Raw genomic sequence first — 24,458 nt, forward strand, 5'->3', positions numbered from 1 at the left:
ATTCCTTTTCGTCTACTTCATTTTTTATTTTCTCCTTTCATCAATTAGATTCAATATTTCTTCCATTACCCAAGGATTTCTATTAGCCCTCGGCTTTTTACCTACTTGATCCTCTGCTGCCTTCACTGTTTCATCTCTCACAGCTACCCATTCTTCTTCTACTGTATTTCATTCGCCTGTTCCTGTCAATCATTCTCTAATGGTCTCTCTGAAACTCTCTACTACCTCTGGTTCTTTCAGTTTATCCAGGTCCCATCTTTTTAAATTCCCACCTCCTTGCAGTTTCTTCAGTTTTTCTCTACAGTTCATAACCAATAGATTGTGGCCAGAGTCCACATCCACCCCTGGAAATGTCTTACAATTTAAAACCTGCTTCCTAAATCTCTGTCGTACCATTATATAATCTATCTGAAACCTTCCAGTGTCTCCAGGCCTCTTCCATGTATACAACCTTCTTTCATGATTCTTAAACCTAGTGTTAGCTATGATCAAGTTATACTCTGTGCAAAATTCTACCAGGTGGCTTCCTCTTTCATTCCTTGTCCCCATTCCATATTCACCTACTACTTTTCCTTCTCTTCCTTTTCCTACTGTTGAATTCCAGTCCCCCATGACTGTTAAATTATTGTCTCCTTTAACTATCTGAATAATTTCTTTTATCTCATCATACATTTCTTTAATCTCCTGATCATCTGCGGTGTTAGTTGGCATATAAACTTTTACTACTGTGATAGGTGTGGGCTTCGTGTCTATCTTGGCTACAATAATGCATTCACTATGCTGTTCATAGTAGCTGGCCCTTGTTCCTATTTTTTTATTTATTATTAAACCTACTCGTGCATTACCCCTATTTGATTTTGTATTTATAAACCTGTATTCACCTGACCAGAAGTCTTGTTCCTCCTGCCACCGAACTTCACTAATTCCCACTATATCTAACTTTTTCCTTTAAATTTTCTAACCTGCCTGCCCAATTAAGGGATTTGACATTCCATGCTCCAATCCGTAGAATGCCAGATTTTTTCTCCTGATAACGACATCCTCCTGAGTAGTCCCCAGCTGGAGATCCGAATGAGGGACTATTCTACCTCCAAAATATTTTACCCAAGAGGGCGCCAACATCATTTAACCCTTTAACCATAATAAGCAGATGAGTACAATTAAAAAAAAGTTGATTTATTGAAGAGAAAGAACTTCACAGGCGGCCGCAGTGGCCAAGCAGTTCTAGGCGCTTCAATCCGGAACTGCGCGACTGCTACTGTTGCAGGTTTGAATCCTGCCTTGGGCATGGATGTGTGTGATGTCCTTAGGTTAGTTAGATTTAAGTAGTTCTAAGTTCTAGAACCTCAGATGTTAAGTCCCATAGTGCACAGAGCCATTTGAACCACTTTGAAAAGTTTCAGAAATTGAGCAAGTCAGTAACACATTGGTCCACCTCTGGCCCTTATGCAAGCAGGTATTTGGCTTGGCATTGATTGCTCGAGTTGTTGGAAGTCCTCCTGAAGGATATCAAGCCAAATTCTGTCCATTTGACAAGCTAGATCTTCTAAATTGCAGGGCCCTGCCCTCTGGTGACCTTGCTGGCCAAGGTAGGGTGTGGCAAGCAGTCAGGTTGGTATTGCACTGCTGTCCGTGACATACAGTCAGTAGTTATAGTCTGGGATGTTTTTTAAAAAGCGATGCTTTAGGCTGTCATGTGCAGTGCCCTTACACAGCACAGTGGTATGTCGATGAAAGCCATCCTTGGCCTACTTTTCAACAAGATAATGCCACAATGCCCCCTGCACATACCGTATTGAAAGTTTTTACTCCTTGTCTTTGTGCTTGCCAAACCTTACATTGAGCAGCAGGATTGCCATATCTCTCCCCAGTTGAGAACGTTTGGAGCATTATGGACAGGGCCTTCTAACCATCTTGTGATTTTGACAGTCTAAAGCACCTATTGGACTAGATTTGGCCTGATATCCCTCCGACTTCAAGAAGAATATAACAATTCCATTCCAAAAGAACAGCAGATGCTGACAGGCGTGAATATTATTGAACTATCAGTTTGATAAGTCATGGTTACAATATAACAACATAAATTCTTCACAGCAGAATGGAAATACTGGTAGAAGCCAACCTAAGGGAAGATCAGTGTGGATTCTGGAGAGATTTAGAAACACTCGAGGTGGTACTGATCCGTGACTTATCTTGGAGGATAGGTAAGGAAAAACAAACCTACATTTATACCATGTCGTATGTGGGGAAAGCTTTGACCTTATTGACTGGACTATTCTCTTCAAAATTCTGAAGGTAGCAGGTGTAAAATACATGTAGCGAAAGGCTATTTAAAACTTGTGCAGAAACCAGATGGCAGCTGTGAGTCAAAGGGTATGAAAGGGAAGCAGTGGTTGTAGCCTGTTGCTGATGTTATTCAATTTGTACATTGAGCCAAGAATAAAGAAAAATTGGGAGAAGGAATTAAAGTTCAGGGAGAAGAAATAAAAAAAAAAAAAAAACTTTTATATTTTCCAATGATGATGTAATTCTGTCAGAGACAGCAATGTACTTGGAAGAGCAGTTAAAATGAATGGACAGTGTCTTGAAAGGAGCATATAATATGAACATGAACAAAAGCAAAAGAAGGATAATGGAATGTAGTCAAATTAAATTGTATGATGCGGAAGGAATTAGGTTTGGAACAAGACGCTTAATGTAGTGGGTGAGTTTTGCTATTTGGGTAGTAAAATAACTGATGATGGCCGAGGTATAGAGAATATAGAAAGTAGTTGAGCAAAGGAAAGAAAAGCGTTTCTGAAGAAGATAAATCTGTTAACATTGAATATAGATTTAAATGTTAGGAAGTCTTTTTTGAAAGTACTTGTACGAAATGTAACCATGTATGGAAGTGAAACATGGACGATAAACAGTCTAGACAAGAAGAGAATAGAAGGTTTTGAAATGTGGTGCTACGGAAGAGAGCTGAATATTAGACGGGTAGATCACATAACTAATGAGACAATCCTGAATAAGAAAAGAAATTTGTGGCACATCCTTACTAGAAGAAGGGATCGGTTAATAGGACACCTTCTGAGATGTCAAGGGATCACCAATTTAGTATTGATAGAAATGTGGCAGGGGGTGGGGGTAAGAATTGTAGAGGGAGGCCAAGAGATTAATACAGTAAGCAGATCCAGGAGGATGTAGATCGAAGTAGTTATTAGTAGATGAAGAGGCATGCACAGAATAGAGTAGCAATGAGAGCTGCAACAAACCAATCTTTGGACTGAAGATAACAACAGCAGCAGCAGAAACAACAACAACATTCCTCAGAACGACATCCAACTGTCAGACAGTGCTACATACATAAGGGCCAGAGGTAAAGCATTGACTAGTTCAATTTGTGAAGCTCTTTCTCTTGAACAAATCATCTGAATTTTTCTAAATTGTTAATCATTTATTTGCCTTTACATGTACATCATATCTACGGATTTCCATCCCATTCGGATAATTCCTTTGTGTGTGGGGTGTCTTTCTTTTTGTGTAAATGGTTGTGTGTGGGCGCACGCGTGTGCACATGTAGGGGGCGGGTGTGTTCACATGACTTGGAGAATCTCTGCATTCTTGCCAAAAATATTTGATATCAACATTCTACTGTGTTGACAGTGTGAACATCATTAATTTCCAGGTAAGAGAATTTGACATTGGTGTTGAGTTCTGTTGACAATCCAAGTGGAAACCAACATAACAAATTGCGATTAGTATTCAAAACTAGAGCACAGATTACTTCCATTGTTGGTTAAATGGTTTCATTTTCACAAATAAATGTTGGGACATAGACGTATTGATAATGATGGATATATTTCAGCATGCAAATTATGACCAAGTATAATGTTTTTTTTTTTTTCAAAATACTGCTTGCTATCTTAATATTGAATACCACATAAATTCAACACATTATATTGCAGAGTTTAAGAAGCAATTATTGTCACATAATACAAAGCAGAAAGATTTTATCAGTTAGGTGCTGCCCCCTATTTGTACTGACTGAGGTGGCGCAGTGGTTAGCACACTGGACTCGCATTGAGGAGGATGACAGTTCAAACCCCCTGACGGGCCACCCAGATTTAGGTTTTTCATGATTTCTTTAAATCGTTCTAGGCAAATGTCCGGATGGTTCCTTTGAAAGGACACGGCCAGTTTCCTTCACCATCATTGGCACAATCCGAGCTTGTGCTCCATCTCTAATAACCTTGATGCCAACGGGATGTTAAACCCAATCTTCCTTCCTTCTTCTTCCCATATTTGTGATATTTTATTTGAAAGAAAATGCTAAGCTTTGGTTTGTTTTGTTAAAATCTTCCATTTTTGTGATACATAGGTAAAAACTACCATGTAACATAATTCATCACATAATCATTTAAATGATGTTTCCATGTCCCTACACGTTATATAGTCTTATGCAACCAAATATTCCTTTTCTAGACTTGAATATTGCTCGATATTCTAGATGTATTTATTATCACTCACTCTTACCTTTTTTGAGTAATGGAAATAACATGAAAACATTCAATTCTTTTCAGTTACTGAAAAGAAAAGGTGATTTTTAATGATTCACACAACTGCAGCTCATTTTGGAATGGCAGCATGCAACTTATGAATTGATTTTCACGAGAATTTTGTACTGCTTATCATTCAGTAAACCGCATAATTCTCTCATTGTTGACAGAAAGTAAGTCTGTTCTGGAGTCTCTAGTTTCAAATGAATTATGGTATAGAGGTTGGGTAATTAGGTCCATCAAGAGAGGTGTGTTTCAGAACTCTTTTGACCAAAATTGTTAATTGCGACATTGCTGTATTGGAAGTTGATGACCATAAGTTACATTGTCACCCGAAAAGTGTAATCAGTCATTGGAGATCAGTGGAATGGTAGAGCAGTGGCACACGTATGCTTGGAGACACCTCTACATTTTAAGGTTAGGCCTGTTAAACAGTAGAAAGTCCAGGATGGAATAACAATAGTACTGGAAAGGATGGATTACTACTTACTACGTAGGGGCATTGTTGAGCTGCAGACGGATACTATGGTGTCGTGCTATACAAAAATGCAGAAAAATGACTTCTCAGATCTTATTACCCATTTCCAATCATTGTTGACCGATGTATGAACATGGTACCATTTTGCTTTGCTAATGTTTTCTATGGAGAAGCTGATTATTGGAATGTATATTCTATTGCCATTTTTGTTGCATTGATTTCATAATTGTGTATCAGAATATTTTTCAGTGAAAAATCTGGTGCAGAAAGTTAGAATGTTTGCACAAATTCAAATTGGTGATGGAACCATACACCTGAAGATACACTTGTAGAACTGCAACAGCCACAAAATAAGTTACCACCCTGTAGCAGCTAAATAAGATCATGCTTACAAATAGTGCACAGCAAACAGTGTCTATGTAGAGAACAAATCAAGACAAATCCACTAAAAGGGTGTGCAGTTTAGAACCCAAGGTCATGATGTATTCTGCTCGGATAGGGATGAAGAATAGTTTGCAGTGCTGCCAATGTGCTCTCTGTCATTGTCCCCACATCACATATTCCAAATGTCGTTACCTCAAGCAACTGGAAATGCTGGGTTATTCTCAATAAGAAACAGTAGTTACTGCAGATTACGCTATTTCAAGAAAATTATGTACTTGGAAAACTGTTGCTATGGTTTGTTAGTGTAACACTTGTTTTTGCTATATATTGTCCAGAACAAAAACTACAGAGACTAAATAGCCTTGCTACATGTATGTTAAAATGAAAATTGGTTCTGAATATTCTTCACAAATCCGAAAGTGCACACTACAGGCAGGTGTAGCAGAATGTTACTCTGTTTGTGGCTGGTGTTTTATATAGTACACACCGGCTTGTTATTGCACATTGCTCCATTTTATTTTTCCACCAGGTATCTTCATCTTTGTACATCACTCTGCTAAAGTTCCTTCCTTCTCACTAAAAGTCAAATAGAATAAAAGGCAGAAAACATCAGGATCTGAGTTGAATATGGTCGGATCACTCAATACTAGCTTTAATAACAAATGTCAAGACATTTCTGCAGATGCTGTGGACTTAATGGAACAACATGAAACAAATGTGGCACATTGGTAAGACACGGTATTCCTCCTGGAGGATGTTGGTACAAATCTTCATTGAAAACATGGCTCCCAAGTTGCGCTGGAACATGAGTAGATTCAGGAACCAAAATGAAGGAAATGAAATCCCTAATGCATGGGAGGTCACTGCACTCATGTTTATAGGAAACATGTGAAACTGCTAACACTTCTATGTAAGGCACTGTATCTTACTGATGGAAGGGCTAAAGGAGGGTGACCTTCGTACTAAATAATATGTACCCTTCTTCTGCCGTCCTGCTAGACCCACAAGCAGTTACTGTTGAAATTCATGAGATACAGAAGCTTACAGTGACTTCTGTGTTACTACCACCACAAGAGGCTATGAGATTTTCATGGACCTCGTATTACAGTTACCCTGACAACCTCTTCTACTGCGGGGCTTAGTTCTCACAGAAAAGGAGGCCACCAAGATGGACAGTCAGTGGAGCAAACTAGGTAAGGTACAACCAAGTGTCCGTTTTTGAATGCTGAGACACCGTCAAAGATTGGGTTGACCACATCTCAAACATACCCACAATGCCACAGATTTGTCAGAGGCTTGTGTTACTGGATCCAGTCTTGACTGAATCCACTATAGCAGGCCTGTCCAAGAGGTGGCTAGGCAAGCATGAGCACTTACACACGCTCTCTCGACACCTGAGTAGTGTACCTTTGCAGTAAAAAGGGGCTGTCACGTCATTATGTACAATTGGGGAAGTGCAATCTGTGAACTATCTTCAGAGGAATGACCATGTGTTAAGGTTCACTGTAGCCTCAGGAGTAAGCCTATATAGTTAATGGTTCAATGCTTCAAGCAGGGAGTAACTCCTTTAGAATATGTGAAAACGGCATTATCACCAGGTCAGGAACTTCAAAGCATAGGTCAGGTGCACCAGTATCAATTTATAACACATTAGTGCAGGATACCTAGCAGCAGTTAGAACTTACACACTTATAATAAATAATAAATTTGATAAGCAGTTGTGTAATAAGTTTCATAATAAAATAAGTCTTTTAGACTTGTATAAAAGTTTTCTTCAACATAAATTTTAATGACTTTACAAGTTCGCAGTATGATTGTGCCAGTGTCTGGACTTACATTTGTGCAACCAACTATTTTCTGCAGTGAAGAGAAAAAATTCTCCTCACAGAAGCTCAATGACAGACATCAACTTAAAAGCTTATCTTTGAATTAGTAGCACTCACAACTAGACATTGATGCTTTAGTGAAAAGCAAAATAAGTACTAGTAATTGACATCCAGTATTTTTACAGTTAACTTGTGAATAAAATAGCCATGAAATACAAACTGACATCAATTTGAATTTCATCCGAAAACGACGATTGTCATAAGGCTGTATCAGTCATAAGAAATATCATTTTTCATACTTGGCTGCCCCATGTTCTTCACCTTGTCAGTTCATTCATTTCATTGTTACTCATGTGTAACAGTTTTATGGAATAAATTTGCCAAAAAAAGCATTAGGTAGTCATCATGAAGGGATACATCTCCACACACTGGTATCAGGGTCGCAGAATTGATAGTTGACAACAGTTTCTCGTGCCAAGCTGGCCTGTTCCAATTACTCCTCCCCTCCCCTCACCATTACTTGCCGTGAGCTAGCTGGTTGTTCAATGCTGAGGCATTAGTGCGAGCCATCTTGCATGATCAGACCGATGGAACAGGCCTACACTAAAGCATACTGTGCACACACAAACTGAATTAAAGGCAGTCCTTCTACAGTGTTTTATTTCTACTGGCAAAGAGGACAGGTTCATAATTTGATAGTAAGCAACCTTAAATCACTAAATATTTTATTTGCACAACACATGATACAGTCTACTAGATTTGAGATATAAACAACCTTAAATCACTAAGCTGGTTTCTGTGCTCCCTCTGAGAAAATCCCTGCTCTCGTAGACCAACACCTTCAGGCTATTACCTGCAATCTACCCTCTTGGATAAAAGATGCCGACTATTTCCTCCACTGACTCTTCATAGTTCCTGTTCCTTTACCATATGGTAGCCTGCTCGTCACTGTTGATGCCACATCCCTTTACACTAGTATCCCTAATTTCCTGCTCATCACTGTTGATGCCAACTCCCTTTACACTAACATCCCTAATGGCCATTGCCTTACTGCTAGCCGGCCGGTGTGGCCGAGCGGTTCTAGGCGTGTCAGTCCGGAACCGCGCTGCTGCTACGGTCACAGGTTCGAATCCTGCCTTGGGCATGGATGTGTGTGGTGTCCTTAGGTTAGTTAGGTTTAAGTAGTTCTAAGTTCTAGGGGACTGATGACCTCAGATTTTAAGTCCCATAGTGCTCAGAGCCATTTTTGAACCTTACTGCTATTGAAAACTACCTTTCCCAACTTCCAACTAATTTAAACCTACAACGTCCTTCCCAGTTGCAATGACCAACTATATCCTCACTCACAATAACATCTTCTTTGAAAGCATTACCTACAAACAAATCTGTGGTACAGCTGAGGGCACCTGCAGGACATCCTATGACAACCTTTTCTTGGCCCATCTAGAGGAATTCTTCCTAAACATCGAGAATCCCATCCCATCACCTGTTTCAGATTCACTGATGACGTCTTCAAGATCTGGATTGAGGTTGAGGACACCCTATCCACATTCCTCCAGAACCTCAACATCTTCTCCCCCATTCTCTTCACCTGGGCCAACTGAACCTTCCTCAATGTTAACCTCCATGTCAAAGACAGCTACATCAGTACCTCCACTTCGACAGCTGCCACCCATTCCATACCAAGACATCGCTTCCCTACAGCCCAGCCACCTGTGGCCATTGCATCCGTAGTGAAAAGCGGTCGCTCTCAAATATACCAAGGGTCTCACTGAGGCCTTTGCCAAACATAATTACCCTCCCAACCTTGTACAAAAACAGAACTCCTGTGCCTTATCTCTCCAGTCACCCACCACTTCCAAAGTACCACCGTACAGCCACAGAGGAACATTACCGTCATGTCTCAGTATCATCCAGGACTGGAGCAACTGAATCACTTTCTCCCCCAGAGCAACTGAATCACTTTCCCCCAGGATTCTGACTACCTCTTGTCATGCTCTGAGATTAGGAATGTCCTACCCACTATCTTTCCCACCCGTCCCACAGTGGTATTGCGCTGTTCACTGAATTTTTACTATCGTCATCAATTGCTACACAACCCCTGCTCCCAACTCCATGCCTTGTGGCTCGTATCCCTGTGATAGACCTAGATGTTTGGCTCAGGTGACTGACAGCATAGGGGAGTTATGTAGGAATTGTACGAAGGAGAACAGGGAACAGTCTTGATAGGGATGAGGAATATGATGTAGGTGGTGACCTGGTAAAGATACCTACTCAAACTGGAGGCACTAATGTGCATTTCGTGCAACTGTTTCAGCACCATGATCAGCCTCATCTTAATGTGGCTGTTAGGCGCGTTAACATGGGGGTGGAGAGGACGCTGATGGCGGAGGGTATGGGTCACATTTCAGTGGTGCCAGTTGGGTCCATCAGTAGATCAGGTTTCACTATGCATGGCCTGCACCTCAATAGGTCTGGGAAGGGGAGGGTGGCAAAGCTTATAGGTGTCAGTGTAGTGTGGTGGTGGGATCACTCGTGGAAAAATTTCTGTAGTAGTTGGTGCTCAGAGCTGTACCTTTTTTAGATTGAAGTCTGCTGATACATATATCTGCTTAAAGAAAGTCCCTCTAACTAAGGGCTAACTTTCAGAGGATGTCATGTTTCCATGTAGAGAAGAAGTTAGCATATTTGATCAAAATATAAGAGGTATTGGAGATAAAGTTAGTGAACTGCTTACAGATGTAGACTCTTGAAATTTTTGATATGTCGAAGCACCACTTAAATAATTTGACAATTCAGAGGCTTCCTTTACCAGGATACAGATTAGCTGGCTGTTTTTTCAAGGAGTTCCTTGCGGGGTGGGAGAGTGGCTATGTACGTAAAAAACAGTATTCCATTTGAGTACATAGACATATCACGGCACTGCACTGAACAGATATTTGAATGTTGTGCAGGGGCAGTTGAATCTAATGAAACTAAACTTCTAATTTTTGTTGTTTATAGGTCCCCTAACTCTGCCTTCAGAGCATTCCTGCTCAAGGTAGAGAGGGTTCTTGATTTACTTTGTAGAAAGTACCAGAAATTGTTTATATGTGGTGACTTCAATATAAATTTTGTATATGATGGAGCAAGAAAAAGGATGTTGGTAGATCTCCTAAATTCATATGATTCGATGCAGACTGTTTTTCCAACTAGGGGTGCAGGGGAGCAGTAGCACAGCCATAGACAATATTTTTATTCATTCTTCATTACTAGATGGGCATTCTGTTAGTAAAAGGGTGAATGGTCTTTCAGACCATGATGCACAAATTTTAAAAATAAAAAGCTTTTGTACCCAAACAAATGTCACATATAATTACAAACTATGTAGGAAAGTTAATCCAACAGCAGTAGAGAGTTTTCTAAACCTTGTCAAGGAACAAGAGTGGCAGGATATTTATAGTGCTGATAACATAGATGATAAATATAATGCTTTCTTTAACACATTGCTCATGCTCTTTGAGAGTTGCGTACCATCAGAACATTCTAAATGGGGTACTAGCAGTAATAGGCAGCCTGGTTGGCTGACTAGTGGGATAAGGGTATCACGTAGAACAAAGCGGAAATTATATCAAAATGTTATAAGTAGTCACAATCAAGGTACAGTAGCCCATTACAAACAGTATTGTAAGGCGCTTAAAAATATTATTAGGAAGACAGAGTGTGTGGTATGCAAATAGAATAGCCAATTCACAAGATAAAATTAAAACCATATGGTCAGTTGTGAAGGAAGTGTCTGGTCAGCAGCACAAGGTCGATGATATAAAGTCAGTTCTTAGTAAAAATATTTCTCTTAATGATAAATCAGATATATGTACAGTTTTTAACAATCATTTTATGAGCATTGCTGGTGAATTAAATAGAAATTTAGTTATGTTAAGAGAATCTTCCATCGGTTCTTGGTAGAACAACATTATAATAAACAGGTGGTGGTGCTATACCTGCAGGTGGTAAAGCCATTTGACTGGAGTGGGTTTCAAGCAACCTGTTATGATTCTGCAGGTTTCATTGAGAGCTACATTCACCTGTTATGATTCTGCAGGTTTCATTGAGAGCTACATTCACCTGTTTGGCATGAGTTGAATTATACCAAACAGGACAGGCATACTCTGCTGCAGAATAGCATAGTGCCATTGCAGATGTTCGGATTGTTTCAGGTTGACTATCCCACTGTGATCAGGACAGTTTCTGTAGGAGATTGTTCCTGGCAGAGACTTTTGATTTGCATTTCATGCAGTGCTTTTGAAAGTGAGAGATCTATCAAGTGTCACTCCTAGGTATTTTGAAGTCTCATAGTGTTCCAGTTCAACCCCCGGCCATACTATTTTCAACTTGCGAGGGGCTTCCTTATTTCTCAAATGAAAAGCACACACTTGGGTCTTTGAAGGGTTTTGTTTAAGCTGATTTGTGTTGTAGTGTCTGGATAGATCTTCAAGGGCATTCGTGAGGTTGTTCTCCACTGATTCAAAATCTGTGCTTTGGGTGGTTAGAGCGAGGTCGTCAGCATGTAAGAAGCTCCTGGTGTTTGGGGCTGTAGGTTGGTTGTTTGTGTATATATTAAACAGAATTGGAGCCAAAACGCTTCCTTGCAGGAGGCCATTCTTCTGTGGTCTCCATCAACTACATTGTCCTTGAAAGTCTACGAAGAACCTGCGATTCTGCAGAAGGGAGGCCATGAGTCTGGTTAGACCTAAATCTTTGGTCAGATTGTAGACCTTGACTAGTAGTAGCTGGTGATTGACTGTGTCATACGTCGCTGATAAGTCGACAAATGCCACTCCTGTCACCTTCTGAGCTTCAAAGCCATCTCGTGGAAACTATGCGAGTTTTAGCAGTTGTTCAGTACAGCTTGTACCTAGACGAAATCTAGATTGCTGAGGTATAAGTAAGGTGCCAATTGCAGGTGATAGATGATTCAAAATCAGTCTTCCCAGCAATTTGTAAAGATGACAAAGTAGTGCAACTGGTCTAAAATTCCTTGGATCATTTCCGTCTATGCCAGGTTTCAGCAAAGCAATCACTCAATTCTTCTGCCGTATTGTTGGAATTTGGTTTCTGTTTACACAGTTCTCAGAAAATTGGAGAATCCATTTCTTTGTATTTAAGCCAAAGTGTTTGATTTGCTCGGTTCGTATATCATCCAAGCCAGCTGATTTGCCATTTTTACTTATTTTAATAGCCTTCTGTAGTTCTTCCATGCTGAATGATGATGTAGGGTCATTACTCTCCTCTTGCTCTTCTCTTTGCAATTTAGTTTATAGGGTTCCTGTTCATCAGTAACTGATGTGCTATTTGATTGGCAGTGATATTATGATGTGTAATGGTCTTAATTGGATCATTGTTTAGGTGTCTCAGAAGTCTCCAAGCTTTATGGCAGTCTCTTTTCAGATCCAAGTTTTCTATAGCTTTTATCCACTTATCCCTTTTTGTCTCCCTTATAGAGGAAATAAGCTTGCTCCCTGCTTCCATAGTTGTTTCACTGAAAGGGTTTTCTTCAAATAAGTAGCTGTATTCCGCTAGTAGGGTGGCTTGGTCTGAAGTAAGCTCGTGTATATAAGATGTTTGACAGCCGCGAGGAATAGACATTCTTGAACATCACTTTACAGGTGCCGTGAGGGTGTTACAGCTTTCGGGAGTCAGTTCTATATAAGATACTTCAGTGTCCAGCAATTCCGCAAATCTTGACCAATCAGCCTTCTTAAAATTAAACCTTCTCCGAAAAGATTCCTTCTGTGCTCTTATAGCAGCAAATAATTGACACATTATTGGTCTATGCTGTGAGTTGGATATTGGGTAGCAGACAGATTTTACACATTGTTGGCTGATACTGGTGCTACCAAAAATTAAGTCAGGATGGTAAGCTCGCCTCCACCTGCCGCTGTTAAAAGATCCAGGCAGTTTTGCATCATGGATTAAAGTCAGGTGACTTGCTTCTGCTCACACATGAACTGCTGTCCCATTCTCATCTTCATGATCATAGCCCGAAACGGTACTATGGCTGTTGAAATTGCCAATCACAATCTGCACATGTTTATTTAGAAAATTGGGTGGTTTGTTAACAGTGAATTCAAGACAAGGCGGTTTATAAAGTGATGTAATAGTGCAATTAACTGTTTCTAGTGTAAGAATTTCAATGTTATTTTCCTGCGTGAATACTGTTAATAAGATCTGGATATCTGGATGAACAAAGATAGCACTTCCATATTTATCATGTGGTCTTTCGATGGCGAGATGCATTCCGTTTATTTTTGGTCTGTGCATGTCGCAACTCCTATGTGTCTCTTGTATGCACAGTATATGGCACTGGTGCTGACTGCATAGTTCTTGTAGCAGTTCTTCTTTGGCTGGTGTTATGCCTTCTATGTTAATAGATATAATTGTTAATTGTGCCCCTGAAAAGGGCTCAGGTATATATGTTTCTGGTGTGAAATACTCAGTAGGAAAGCCACTTTATAAAAAAGGAGAAAAGGATAATGTAGACAATTTTAGACTTATTTCTATGTCATCAGTGTTTGCTAAAGTTATTGAAAAGGCTGTCTATGTAAGGTTAATTAATCATTTTATATCACATGATTTGCTATCAAATGTACAGTTCAGCTCTAACAACTGAAAATGCTATATTCTCTTTGCTCTGTAAGGTACTAGATGGGTTAAACAAAAGGTTTCGAACGCTATGCATATTTTTTGATTTAACTAAGGTGTTTGATTGTGTTGATCACTAAATATTACTCCAGAAGTTGGACCATTACGGAATATGGGGAGTAGCTCACAATTGGTTCACCTCTTACTTTAGCGACAGACAGCAAAAGGTCATTATTCACAATGTTGAGAATGGCTGTGATGTGGGGTCTGAGTGGGGTAGGGTCAAGTGGTGGGGTGGGGGAGCAGGGATCAGTGTTGGGGGGGGGGGGGGGGGGGAGGCAGGGATCAGTGTTGGGGCCACTTCTGTTCCTTGTTTATAAAAATGATATGCCCTCTAGTATTGTGGGTAACTCTAAGATATTTCGGTTTGCTGATGACACTAGCTTAGCAGTAGGGGATGTTGTGTGCAACGTTGGCTCGGTTTCAAATATTGCAGTTTGTGACCTAAGTTCATGGCTTGCAGAAAATAAACTAATGCTAAATCAAAGCAAGACTCAGTTTTTACAGTTTCTAACACACAATTCAACAAAACCTGACATTTTAATTTCACAGAATGGGCATATGATTAGTGGAACTGAACTGTTCAAATTTCTAGGTGTTCAGATAGATAGTACACTGTTGTGATAAGCCCACATTCAGGATCTTGTTCAAAGATTTAATGCTGCCATTTTTACTATTTGAACAGTATCTGAAGTGAGTAATTGTTTGACACAAAAATTAGTCTACTTTGCTTATTTTCATTCGCTTATGTCATATGCTTTTATATTTTGGGGTAACTCTGCCCATTCTAAAAGGATATTTTTGGCTCAGAAATGGGCATTCAGGCAATAAGTGCTGTAAGTTCACGAACCTCTTGTCAACTCCTGTTCACGAGTCTGGGTATTTTGACATTGGTCTCTCAATATATATATTCCATACTATCATTTCTTCTTAACAATATTAGCTTATTCCCAAGAATAAGCAGCTTTCACTCTGTTAATACCCGGCAGAAATCAAACCTGCATTTGGATCAGACTTCCTTAACTCTAGTGCAGAAAAGTGTGCAGTATACTGCTGCATCCAGCAGTAATCCACGCACTTTCAAATCAAAACTAATGAGTTTCCTCATGGGTCACTCTTTCTATTCTGTTCAGGAGTTTCTTGAAAAATTAAGCTGATTCTTGTTGTATTGTTGACTGTGTTTATTTATGGATTGACTTTTTTCAGGTTCATAAACATTTTATTTTTATCTGTTATTACTTTTATGTTGTAATTACATGTACTGACGTGTTCCATGATCTTGGAGATTTGCTCCTCAATTTGGTGCTACAGAACTTGACATGTAAATAAAATAAAATAAAATAAAATGGAAGACATGTCCCATGCATCCACCCACCACCACCTACACCAGTCTGGTCACTAACATCACCTATCCCATCAAAGGCAGGGCTACCTGTGAAACCATTCATGTGATCTACAAGCTAAGCTGCAGCCACTGTTTGTCACGTCATAGATCTGTTGCATATGCACAATTTTCCTGGCTGAATTCGTCTACTTTAAAGGAAGTAACATTGGGAAACTTACTTTCTTAGTGGGCCTCATACCTGCAGTGCCCCCTGTCCCCCTCCCGATCCTTTGCAGTAGATTTCTCCTTACCTGTTTCTCATAGTGTTTCAGTATTCTAATTAGTGCATTTTTTTTTCAGTCCACCTTCAACTGTTTCATTTACAAATGTCACACCTGCTTAGTAGGATTCAAACGTCGTGGCATGCTGGTGAACCATTTGGCTAAGCGCCATCCAGAGATTCCTCCCGACACCGTACCTGAACTCAATCTACCAATATTACGAGCAACACGAGACTACTACTGTCAGTATTGTGAGAAGGTAAGTTGTTGTAATCTCAAAGCTTGTGGTTTACCCTAATTTTGCTTACACAGTAAGTGAAACATAGTTTGGAAATTTGAAGGAAACTTAGCAGCTCCTTGTATATAGAACCCTTTTTAGTAACTAAACTTTTATTCCATCAATGTGCAGAAAAGGTTGTCACTAAGGAGTTTGTGCATTATTTTTCATGGTTTTGTAAGAACATAAGAATTACAATTGATTTTGGAAATTGAATCTTGTGAGAAATGTACATGTTTTGGGCTGCCATATGTGTTGAAAAAGTATGCCTGGAATGTTGAACACTGGAGAAGGATATCATTAAGCAGCAACAAAAATTATGTTCAAATCAATGAAATCAAGGATAAGTAATAAATAAAAATGGGGTGTGTGTGTTGGGGGGGGGGGGGGGGGGTTGGAAATATGAACAAGGTGCCCTGTATCTTGTATAAAAGTGTGTTCAGTAGTTAGTTACATAGAGGAATGATTGTTAGAAATCCTAAAATTCTGTCCGCCAGTCTTTCCTTTGCACGAGTATAATCACAGACCTGTAAGAAATATATTATAGAAACATTTGGAGTCAGTTTCATATGCAGAAATGGAATAAAATATTCAAATGTAATTTTTGAAATTACTTATGCATAAGAAAAGTAGTTTGACTTATCAGAATAAGACAATGAGGGACACAGAAAAGTCAGGCTAAGAACTTTAAAAACTAAAAATTTTATACAGAATGGAGGAAGATATGGAAGTAGCGAAGTATTAACCAAGACCAAAGAGCAGAGGCATTAGTGGAAAACTCAGAATAGAGATGAAGCAGTTGTCTGCAGCAGCAGCAAAGTTTGAAAGTTATAAATGTGTAGAAAAAATTGATAGATACGGTATCTATAAAGTTGGGGAGAAGACAAAAAGTATACTGTCTAATTATAAAGTCGATGAAACTTGTAAAAAATTGGTATGGGTAAATGAAACAATGGAAGATTCAGGATGGAATAATGTCAATAGTGTGAAAAGGATAGATTGCCATACAGCAGAGATGTTGAGTCACAGGCAGGCACAACAAAAAGACACGAAACCTGTAAGATTTCGGCCAGAAGACTTTCTTATAAAATAGACAACATACGCACATACGTTCACACAAATGCAGCTCACCCACACGGCCACAGTCCCTGGCTGCCAAGACCGGATTTCAAGCAAATGCGCATGATGGGGGAATCAGTTTGGGTCGTGGGGGTAACGGTAGCCTGGGGTGGGGGACAGTAAAGTGCTATTTGTGGGAGCATACAAGAACAAGATGGAGAGAGCATAGGGCAACTAGAGGCAGTTGGGAGGATTGAGTGGGGGTTTAGGTTAATGTGTGAGATGGTTTGTAGGAATTTGGGATTGCACAGCAGGAGAATTTTACAGATGGAGAGGAGGTATTGCAAGGAGGTTTTGGCCTGATTGACAGGGTTTTTGCAGGATTGTGTTGGTGAGGGTTAAGCATTGGCGGGATTTGAACAGATAGCGGTCATTAGGGAAGGAGGGGTTGTAGCTGGAGATTAGTAATTTGATGGTAAGGCCATTTGGGGGGGGGGGGGGGGGATTCCATGAGCCAAGCAACAACGCAGGAACAGTATGTGGGACTGGGTTATGGCCAGGGATAAGAAAACTTTTCTCTATTGGCCCAGGTGGAAGGAGCAAGGATCCAAGGTGGGGGATAAAAACACGTAAAACTATGTAAATAACATAGAAATATTTTTCCGCTACCACCCAGACTGCTTCTACCATCATGCACAGTGGCTCTCTGTGAGTGGTTATATGTGCATGAGCCACATTTGCGTAAAAATGTGTGTGTGTGTGTGTGTGTGTGTGTGTGTGTGTGTGTGTGTGTGTGTGTGTTTTTCAGAAGAAGGTCTTTTGGTTGAAAGCTTAAGTGTTTAATAGTCTTTTTGCAGTGCTTGTCTGTGACTCAACATTTCTGCTGTATGGTGAGTAAAAATCTATCCTTTTCACAGTATGTGTAACTGGCTTAACATAATGTAAGAAAAGATATGTTCCTTGAAAGACAATCTCTCATAGCTCTTTTAAACACAGGGCTGCAAATTAGTTGTGGAAACCACCAACAGGGGTGCCACCAACTGTAGTTGCTGAAAATGATAGCAAACAAGGCAGAGAAGCTTTCTGCATGCTATAATTTGCAGTTGCCAGCTGTGAGTGAGTATGCAAAGAGCTTTCAGTGGCAAGTTTCACAAAGCAGCACCTGTTTACAACAGTGCAATGAAGTGGTACAAGAAATTCACCAGATAGGTAGTGTTGCAGCTGCCGACATGGCAGTCGATATTTTTATTGTGAGATTACATCAAAGATAGTGTTTACATTTCACTTTTACCACAAAAACATGCAACAATGCATCACAGCAGCTATTCTTACCTACACACCTGATATGCTGGGTTGGGTTTGGGGAGAATTTGACCACCGATTAGATGTGTGCCACTTGACAAAGGATGAACACGTATAACTTTTATAAACATTGTAAAAACAACTTTAGGATTTAGAATGAGATTTTCACTCTGCAGCGGAGTGTGCGCTGATATGAAACTTCCTGGCAGATTAAAACTGTGTGCCCGACCGAGACTCGAACTCGGGACCTTTGCCTTTCGCGGGCAAGTGCTCTACCAACTGAGCTACCGAAGCACGACTCACGCCCGGTACTCACAGCTTTACTTCTGCCAGTACCTCGTCTCCTACCTTCCAAACTTTACAGAAGCTCTCCTGCGAACATGCAGAACTAGCACTCCTGAAAGAAAGGATATTGCGGAGACATGGCTTAGCCACAGCCTGGGGGACGTTTCCAGAATGAGATTTTCACTCTGCAGCGGAGTGTGTGCTGATATGAGGTACTGGCAGAAGTAAAGCTGTGAGTACCGGGCGTGAGTCGTGCTTCGGTAGCTCAGTTGGTAGAGCACTTGCCCGCAAAAGGCAAAGGTCCCGAGTTCGAGTCTCGGTCGGGCACACAGTTTTAATCTGCCAGGAAGTTTCATATCAGCGCACACTCCGCTGCAGAGTGAAAATCTCATTCTGGAAACGTCCCCCAGGCTGTGGCTAAGCCATGTCTCCGCAATATCCTTTCTTTCAGGAGTGCTAGTTCTGCATGTTCGCAGGAGAGCTTCTGTAAAGTTTGGAAGGTAGGAGACGAGGTACTGGCAGAAGTAAAGCTGTGAGTACCGGGCGTGAGTCGTGCTTCGGTAGCTCAGTTGGTAGAGCACTTGCCCGCGAAAGGCAAAGGTCCCGAGTTCGAGTCTCGGTCGGGCACACAGTTTTAATCTGCCAGGAAGTTTCATATCAGCGCACACTCCGCTGCAGAGTGAAAATCTCATTCTGGAAACGTCCCCCAGGCTGTGGCTAAGCCATGTCTCCGCAATATCCTTTCTTTCAGGAGTGCTAGTTCTGCATGTTCGCAGGAGAGCTTCTGTAAAGTTTGGAAGGTAGGAGACGAGGTACTGGCAGAAGTAAAGCTGTGAGTACCGGGCGTGAGTCGTGCTTCGGTAGCTCAGTTGGTAGAGCACTTGCCCGCGAAAGGCAAAGGTCCCGAGTTCGAGTCTCGGTCGGGCACACAGTTTTAATCTGCCAGGAAGTTTCAACTTTAGGATTTGCCCGTCACATACTCCCATTATTTATTATGTTCTTGGCCATTTATCTGTATCAGTTATTTGAAATGTTTCACACACTTAATAATTATCCTTTATTATGAGACAGAATTGCTGGATAGCTCTCACCTTCAGGTGGAGGAATGTTTAGTTGTTCTGAAAGACACATGAAAGTGCTGACATTATCCTAGCTTTTGGAACTGTTAGATTACCAGGTGGGAGAACGGGACAGGCTGAGGAAGGTTAAAAGGGAGGGGCATGTTACGTAGACCCCAGCATGAGAGGGACCAGCCCTCACCCTCAAGTAAGATCTTGTTGTTCTGAAAGATAGGCTAGTGTCATCACTTTGAGACATGGTTTTTGGAACCACTAAACATTCCTCCTCCTGAAGATAAGTGATTACCTGCAGTTCTGTCTCATAATTAATTAACTTTCTTGGCTGAATTTTCTTCTGATACAGAAGACTAAGTATAACAGAGATTACTGAACATGACTATGGTTTCGTAGTCATGCAATGACATTACAGACCTAGACTCATTCACCTCTGTCATTTCATGGATTGTGATTCACCACATACATGAGGCAGTGACTTACAGACAAGACCAGTGAAAAAGAATGCTAGAATTTTTTTAGTTTTCAGATGAAGTACTTTTTCAGAAGTTCAGAGAACTTGCACACATTCACTCAGCAGCTCTCATGCATGTTTCCACTGACTCCACATGCTAGGCCCCGACTGCATATGACAAGAGCAGCAATCTAGTTGGAGTGAGTAGTGGGGTAAGGAAAAGACTTGGGATGGGTGGGGAGGTGAATAGCAGGGGGGAAGGGAAATATGGTATGCTTGTGTTTCCTGCGGTTGTGTGCAGGGACGTAAGGGGGACAGGATGGGACTTCTAGGTGCGGCATTGGGAGGCTGTACGGGAGGGGGGGGGGGGGGGATGGCTCAGAAGGAAGTGTGGAAAGAGAGAGAGAGAGAGAGAGAGAGAGAGGATCTTTCTGTTCCTTCCGTTCTTGTGTATCTTATGCCAGTACTGATTTTTTTGCAGTGAACAAAGTGCTCATTATTGGAACAAGTTTTTGCATCATTTACTTGCCTTTAGTTTTCTAATGTTGCCTTTTTACCTCTTCTTGCTCTCTGTATGTTCTCCCTGTGGTTTTTTTAAGTCCTCCTCCCTGTTCCGGCATCTTTTACTTCTGTTACTCTTCTTGTTGTCAGTGTTCCTTCTTGTGCTTGACTGTTGCTGCTGTTTGTATGTTTCCTCTGCATAATTCCTCAGTTAATTTCTAATTTTTTAAGTACAATCTCTTCTGTACATAAGAGCAATTGAATTAGAGACACCTAGCTAGTTCTGTGTAGCAACTACTTATGCTCCAATTACAGCAATGAAGTGTTATGTCTTGGAGGACCCCACATGATTCTAAAACCATGAGAGAATCGTCGTGATTCATAACTGTGCAGCGGCACCCACACCTCATTGAGATTGCTCAGAGCTGTGTCCAAATCATGCATGTCTTGGGATCCCAGATGTGCTCAATAGGTTTTAAGTCAAGCGTCCTTTGGGGTGGAGGGGGTTTCCTTCTACGAGAGCATCTTCATGGGAGGAATGTTCCTTAAACCATTAGGCACACACAGTCCAGGAGTAATGGAGTGGTGTATCATGCTGAGGGTAGAGGTGACGTCTGTTGTTGTAGTTGGAGGCACAGATTACATTATTGAAAACTAGATTTCTTTATTCTTTGTCATTGAGAGATAAGGACAGAGTACTTCATCCCACACATGAGAAGACCTCTCCCTCCTGCTCAGAATTCCAGGTGATTCTTGTACATAGTTAAGAATGCCCATTAGCTTTGTTCCTGTGCCTATGCTAATTTTTGTGCGTTGTGTTGTGACTTCTGTACCTCTGAGAGTGATGATTTTGGTTGGTATGATTTGCTCACTGATTGTTCTTGTCCAGCACTGTTTACACAACTGTGGCCCATTGCATGGTAGTCACTGGTGAACTCGGAGATCAAAACGTCTTAACGTGCCCAGTTGATTCTTGTGATGGTGGTTTTCACTTAACAAGAATTCTCACCGTGGACTCTTGACACAGTAACAAGTGAAAATCCCAGTGGCTGCTGTCTCATGCTGTCTCAGAGATTGAGTGTTCTGTGCACTGATACTAAGTGTCTTGCATATGTGTGAAGACATAACAGTTATCTGACAAGAAGAACTGCTCCATACACTGTTGCATCTGGAGTGCTCCTTGTCCAATTCAGCAGCTACTTTGTTGCTGTTGTTAATGTGCACATGCTATGTGTCTAATTTATTTGAAGTTTTTATTGTGAATATTAGCTTCAAAGTTTGTGTTTGTTCCATTCTTCCTGCCCTTTTTCTCGTCATCTTAAATCCTAACAGATTCCATTCCGGCTGTACTATATTTCACCCTCTTCACTGTCTTGTGTATTTTTGCTGTTTTCTCCTATATGTGTAGAAAAAATAAATCCTTGATCCGACTTCTCTTAGATGTGCTTAAAAATCTGCATTAATGAATTTAAAACATAAAATGATGTCATTTGGCAGAAATTCTAGAAATAATGACTGAAATGAAAACTGAGATTGTGATTTCGCCAGATTAAGATGGCTATGGTTTTTAAAAGTTAGCAGTATAATCTACCAGTAAAAATACGAGAAGGAGGTGCTAATTACAAAATCAAAGTTGACACAATTTCCTTACTTTCATCCAGTTGTTCATCTCATACTTAACCATTCCAGCAAGCGAATCTAAGCCACTGAATTGTCAAATCATGGCGAAGTTAACCACCCTTCATTATTAAAAACAAAAAAAATTTTTTTTTACGAAAGGTAGCTAATTTCCTGTTAAGAGTTTTAATGATTATTTAAATACTTGTATGTCTTCAGTCTTTCCAAAGCAGCTTGCAGTCAACCAGAAACAAATTATTTTATAAGGTAAACTGAGAATTTACATGTAGAGATCCATCTGCTGAAATCATTATTTTTGTAGATTTTATATATAATGCTTCTCGCTTTCTCCATTCTTCCATTTCTTATTTTTTTGTTATCAAAGATTTAGTGTGAATGGAAGTAAATGTACAACTATTTTTCTTGTTAACTAACTTTGCCGTTGTCGTCCCAGTAAGAAAGTAATGTATAAGAAATGTTGAGATGTCACATAGAGAATCTCTCTCTCTCTCTCTCTCTCTCTCTCTCTCTCTCTCACCCCCCTCTCCCGTCCCCTCCCCTCTCCCTTCCTCCCTCCCCTCCCCCCTCCTTCTCCCCCCTCTCTCCTTCCCTCCCTCTCTCATGGGAGGAGTGTTCCTCAAACCATTAGGCGCAGTCCAGGAGTGGTGATTTGGTGTATCGTCTTGGCGACGGTACAGGTGACGTGTTTCTAATGTATTTGAACTTTCTATTGTTAATATTAGCTTCAAAGTTTGTGTTTGTTCCATTCTTCCTGCTCTTTTTCTGCAAGGATAAGAAAATGTTTTCTTTTTGCTGGTGGTGTAGTTGTCTATTATGTGTGAAGTACTGTCTAAAAGAAGCGTATTTCAAAGTGGTACGAAGATTGGCAACTTGCTTTAAATTTTCAGAAGTGTAAAGTTGTGCAATTCATAAAATGAAAAAATGGTGTCTCCTATGATTATAATAGCAATGAGTCACAGTTGGAATCGGTCAACTCATACAACTACCTGGGTGTGACACTTTGTTAGGGTACTAAATGAAATGATCACATAGGCTCAGTTGTGGGTAAATTAGGTTGTTGTTGTTGTTGTTGTTGTTGTTGTTGTTATCATCTTCAGTCCTGAGACTGGTTTGATGCAGCTCTCCATGCTACTCTATCCTGTGCAAGCTTCTTCATCTCCCAGTACTTACTGCAACCTACATCCTTCTGAATCTGCTTAGTGTATTCATCTCTTGGTCTCCCTCTACGATTTTTACCCTCCACGCTGCCCTCCAATGCTAACTTTGTGATCCCTTGATGCCTCAGAACATGTCCTACCAACTGGTCCCTTCTTCTTGTCAAGTTGTGCCACAAACTCCTCTTCTCCCCAATTCTATTCAATAGTTCCTCATTAGTTATGTGATCTACCCACCTAATCTTCAACATTCTTCTGTAGCACCACATTTCAAAATCTTCTATTCTCTTCTTGTCCAAACTATTTATCGTCCATGTTTCACTTCCATACATGGCTACACTCCATACAAATACTTTCAGAAATGACTTCCTAACACTTAAATCTATACTCGATGTTAACAAATTTATCTTCTTCAGAAACACTTTCCTTGCCATTGCCAGTCTACATTTTATATCCTCTCTACTTCGACCATCATCAGTTATTTTGCTCCCCAAATAGCAAAACTCCTTTACTACTTTAAGTGTCTCATTTCCTAATCTAATTCCCTCAGCGTCACCCGACTTAATTCGACTAGATTCCATTATCCTCGTTTTGCTTTTGTTGATGTTCATCTTATATCCTTCTTTCAAGACACTGTCCATTCCGTTCAACTGCTCTTCCAAGTCCTTTGCTGTCTCTGACAGAATTACAATGTCATTGGCGAACCTCGACTTTTTCATTTCTTCTCCATGGACTTTAATACCTACTCTGAATTTTTCTTTTGTTTCCTTTACTGTTTGTTCAATATACAGATTGCATAACATGAAGGACAGGCTACAACCCTGTCTCACTCCCTTCCCAACCACTGCTTCCCTTTCATGCCCCTCAACTCTTATAACTGCCATCTGGTTTCTGTACAAATTGTAAATAGCCTTTCGCTCCCTGTATTTTACCCCTGCCACCTTTAGAATTTGAAAGAGAGTATTCCAGTCAACATTTTCAAAAGCTTTCTCTAAGTCTGCAAATGCTAGAAACATAGGTTTGCCTTTCCTTAATCTATTTTCTAAGATAAGTCATAGGGTCAGTATTGCCTCACATGTTCCAACATTTCTGCGGAATCCAAACTGATCTTCACCGAGGTCGGCTTCTACCAGTTTTTCCATTCATCTGTAAAGAATTCGCGTTAGTATTTTGCAGCTGTGACTTATTAAACTGATAGTT

At 40.4% G+C, this 24,458-nt stretch overlaps 1 protein-coding gene and 1 non-coding gene across 4 annotated transcripts in view; both read left to right on the top strand.

The window, feature by feature from the left end:
- The window catches only part of LOC124619388 (zinc finger protein 160-like), a 219,771-nt gene that overhangs the window by 156,599 nt on the left and 38,714 nt on the right, over positions 1-24,458 (top strand). For all 3 annotated transcript variants that reach the window (XM_047145734.1, XM_047145733.1, XM_047145735.1), the window contains one exon: positions 15,595-15,774. In XM_047145734.1, coding sequence (XP_047001690.1) covers positions 15,595-15,774 — 180 coding nt within the window. The remainder of the gene's footprint in view (positions 1-15,594; positions 15,775-24,458) is intronic.
- On the top strand, positions 18,692-18,766 carry Trnal-caa. Its single transcript has one exon. It is a non-coding gene; the product is annotated as a tRNA-Leu (tRNA).

This window comes from Schistocerca americana, chromosome 6, assembly GCF_021461395.2.
Source record: "Schistocerca americana isolate TAMUIC-IGC-003095 chromosome 6, iqSchAmer2.1, whole genome shotgun sequence".
Lineage (NCBI taxonomy): Eukaryota > Metazoa > Arthropoda > Insecta > Orthoptera > Acrididae > Schistocerca > Schistocerca americana.